The 4,084-nt window shown below is 47.0% G+C and overlaps 1 protein-coding gene across 1 annotated transcript; it reads right to left on the bottom strand.

Annotated features, from left to right (window-relative positions):
* On the bottom strand, nucleotides 1–3,725 carry LOC120025599 (protein FAM166B-like). Its single transcript, XM_038970148.1, has 6 exons — nucleotides 3,661–3,725; nucleotides 2,774–2,997; nucleotides 2,524–2,678; nucleotides 1,967–2,099; nucleotides 257–469; nucleotides 1–95 (listed from the first exon to the last, which is right to left on the bottom strand). The coding sequence occupies exons 1-6, from the start codon at nucleotides 3,723–3,725 to the stop codon at nucleotides 1–3; spliced, it is 885 nt and encodes a 294-aa protein (XP_038826076.1).
* Between the last annotated feature and the right edge of the window lie 359 nt (nucleotides 3,726–4,084).

Genomic DNA, 4,084 nt, shown 5'->3' with positions numbered 1-4,084 from the left:
TTACTGAGCTCTGGCCTCTATCTTCTGAGTGCCGCTTAGCCCCAGGGCATTGTGGGTAAGCTGCCCAAAGGTCTGGCCGTACCTGAACTTGTGTCCTGTGGGCAGATCAAAATAATATTATAGTTAAGCAATAATGTTACAGTATCACATGATCTACCATGTGATGATATGATACATTTTAAAACAAAATATGGAGATTTCAGAGCTGTGTGTGTGAGGCTTGGTACTATAGTGTTTTGATTAAGTTACTGGCCACCTGGAACATGGCCGGTGTAGGAGGGCAGCAGGCCCCGGTGGGACGGGTAGACTGTGGGGATGGGGGGCAGGACTCCTGATTCCTCCCCAGGGAGACGCAGGGAGGTGAGGTCACTCCTCATTTCCTTTCCAAACTGGACCAGGGCTTTGTTGGTGGTGATGGGGTAGCCAGTGCCAATCAGGAAGCGAGATTTGGGCACGTACCCTGTGAAACCTAAATACATGCCTCAATGGAAGATCTAGTCAATACAGAGACTCATATACAGTTGATTGTGTTGCATACACTCATACACGCAAAAGTATGTGGACACCTGCTTGTCAAACATCTCATTCCAAAATCATGGGCATTAATATGGAGTTGGTCCCCCCTTTGCTGCTATAACAGCCTCCACTCTTCTGGGAAGGCTTTCCACTAGATGTTGGAACATTGCTGCGGGGGCTTCCATTAAGCCACAAGAGCATTAGTGAGGTCGGCCACTGATGTTAGGAGATGAGGCCTGGCTCGCAGTCGGCGTTCCAATTCATCCCAAAGGTGTTCAATGGGGTTGAGGTCAGGGCTCTGTGCAGGCTAGTCAAGTTCTTCCACATAATCTCAAAAAAACATTTCTGCATGGACCTTGCTTCGTGCACAGGGCCAATGTAATGCTGAAACAGGAAAGAGCCTTCACAACTTTTGCCACAATGTTGTAAGTGTAACAGTATAACTTTAGTACGTCCCCTCGCCCCGACCCGGGCGCAAACCAGGGACCCTCTGCACACATCAACAACGGTCGCCCACGAAGCATCGTTACCCATCGCTCCACAAAGGCCGCGGCCCTTGCAGAGCAAGGGGCAACACTACTTCTAGGTTTCAGAGCAAGTGACGTAACTGATTGAAACGCTAGTAGCGCGTACCCGCTAACTAGCTAGCCATTTCACATCCGTTACATAAGCACAGAAATTTATAGAATGTAGCATTACGATGTCCCTTCACTGGAACTAAGGGGCCTAACCCGAACCATGAAAAACAGCCCCAGACCATTATTCCTCCTCCACCAAACTTGACAGTTGGCACTATGCATTGGGGCAGGTAGCGTTCTCCTGGCATCCGCCAAACTCAGATTCGTCATTCGGACTGCCACATGGTGAAGCGTGATTCATCACTCCAGAGAATGCGTTTCCACTGCTCCAGAGTCCAATGGTTGCGAGCTTTACACCACTCCAGCTGACGCTTGGCTGCTCGGCCATGGAAATCCATTTCTTTACGCTCCCGACGAACAGTTAATGTGCTGACGTTGCTTTCAGAGGCAGTTTGGAACTCAGTAGCGAGTGTTGCAACCGAGGACAGGCGATTTTTATGCTCTACGAGCTTCAGCACCCGGCGGTCCCATTTCTGTGAGCTTGTGTGGCCTACCACTTCTCGGCTCAGCCGTTGTTGCTCCTAGACGTCTCCACTTTACAATAACAGCACTTATAGTTGACCGGGACAGCTCTAGCAGGGCAGAAATTTGACGAACTGACTTAGAAAGGTGTCACCCTATGACGGTGCCAAGTCCTACTGCCACTGTTTGTCTATGGAGATTGCATGGCTGTGTGCTTGATTTTATACACCTGTCAGCAATGGGTGTGGCTGAAACAGCCGAATCCACTCATTTGAAGGGGTGTCAACATACTTTTGGCCATGTTGTGTATGAGGTTTTTTTAAATGGTACCTCTGGCATACTGTACCTACCTGAGATGAAGTACTTGTGTGGACTGCTGTCCTCCATGAAGTAAGGAGACACTTTGGTTTTCCAGGGCTCCAGGGCCTCGTAGGGGGCTGGATCTTTGGAGATGGCCGTCAGAGGGGTGCTCAGTCTCCGAGGCTGAAGGGGGTAGACAGAATGGCAGACAGACACTATGGTTGAGACAGAGAAGGTATTCAAGCTTCTGGCTCCTACCAATGGCCCTATCCCAGACTATAGACCTTTGATTATAAGAGAAGAAGATTTTCTCCATGGTATCAATGTAAAGTTATCATTCAATCAACCTAAGTGGTTAACAGTAATTGCTTGTGTTGTTGAGCTTTCCTGTCAGCTCCTACACAGCGAGAGATAATGGGTGTGAATCTCAAATACTTAATTGGTTTGAATCTATGATTGGAGAGCTCTTCAGGTCATGCAGCCAGCCTCATTTAGACTGAGACAGAGAGTGATAAATGACACAGGATTTCAGCATGGATTATTAAACAGGTGTGTGTGTGTTTGTGTGTGTGTGTATGTAAATAGGAGAGAGATTAGAGCTGATTACTTTAAACTCGGAATTGGTGGTGTTGCTGACAAGCGGTTTGTCTGCTGGTGCCAGATGAACCCTCCTCTGCTGGTCTCGGTCAAACTCAGACAGTGCCTCGTGACACGTCTCAGTGTAGGTACGGGAGAAGTAGTTCTGGCTTTTGGGGACAAAGCCTGGAAAAGACACCATGTCAACACAATGCAAAGCATACTTTACAGATGGAAGAGATGAGGGTGTTCTGCTTAATGTATGAAAACAGTGTGTTTACCAGTGTAGCCCGGTATCATCCTCTCTAGATTCCTGCGTTCTCCATGGTGGCTCCTCCAGTTCTCGTCCCGCGGGCCCGTGTCTGTCTCTGTGGAGGGGAAGCGGCCCGTGTGGAGGACTAGGCGACGTGAGTGCGACACCTCCGGAGAGGACAGCAGCTTGGCAGTCAGCTGGCCGTAGGTCTTCCCCAGGTGGTACTTCAGCTGGGGGCAGTAACCTGCATACCTGAGGACAGAGAGAGAGAGAGGTGGTGGTTGTGGTGAGGATTGTGATTAGATTTCAAACAGGCCTTTTTGGATTTATTCTCTGTTATGTTGACAGTAGGCCTAGTGTAAATATTTGAAACCCTTTTTTTTTTTTTTTTACAATGCTTATATCAAAGTAAGGCTTTATTGAGGTGAAAGGTGACTGTATGGATCTCATGGTATTTAGTTTAAGCTGTGTTGTGTTCCTTAATGTCAGCGAGTTTAGCCTCAGAGTGCAACCTTCCTGGGAACGGTTGCCATGGGTGATGGCCATCACAAAATACTTTGGCCTCGAGCACTGGACTTGCTCTTGCTCTGGACATTTCGTGTAGGTTTGTTCAGTTGTTTGTGTTAATTCCTTAGGCCTATAGTAGGCCGAATGTATGCTATGTGTAACGACATAAAAAGGCATAATATAATCAAGTAAAATGTAAAGGTATGCGCAAGCATAAAATCAATGGAATGATGCACGAATACAATAATGCATCATTAAAAAGGTTTAGAATTTCACTATAAATAGCACACCATGCACGTAATACAAATAACATGTCAATATAGCACGCATCTAATTAGAGTGTATATTTAATTAATTAATTTGATAGAATTCAAAAGCAAAGAGGTAGTTTCAATGTGAATAACCTACCCCGGTATGTACTGCGGATCAGGTGTCACCAGCACCTTGCTGAATTTGGGGGGGAATTCATCCATGTTGACCACACACTGTACCACTGAACACGGAACTTGAGATGGACGCCAGACAGCAGCCAACTTTGCAGTTCTGTGTTTGCGTGTGGTTGTCAGGTGGAGAGGATGTGGACAACGCGCAGAGATATTTCTTCGACTAGACCAGGTCAAGAATCCATTATTCCGTCATTGTTGGCTTTGTGAGGTAAGACGTTTATCTGTGCGCCTTTTGCCCCCAACATTCTAAAGCTTGTTGTGGTTGTTAAGTACTGTGCTGTAGGCTACAGCTTGTTCCTTCAGTCCGCGGTGGTAAATAAGCACCGCCATCACACATTCCCATGCACCTTATGGTCAAATAGGTGTAGTGTCATTTGAATAAACAC

The sequence above is a fragment of the Salvelinus namaycush genome, chromosome 31 (assembly GCF_016432855.1).
Source record: "Salvelinus namaycush isolate Seneca chromosome 31, SaNama_1.0, whole genome shotgun sequence".
In the NCBI taxonomy this organism is placed as follows: domain Eukaryota; kingdom Metazoa; phylum Chordata; class Actinopteri; order Salmoniformes; family Salmonidae; genus Salvelinus; species Salvelinus namaycush.
This window is presented reverse-complemented; position numbering and strand designations above follow the sequence as displayed.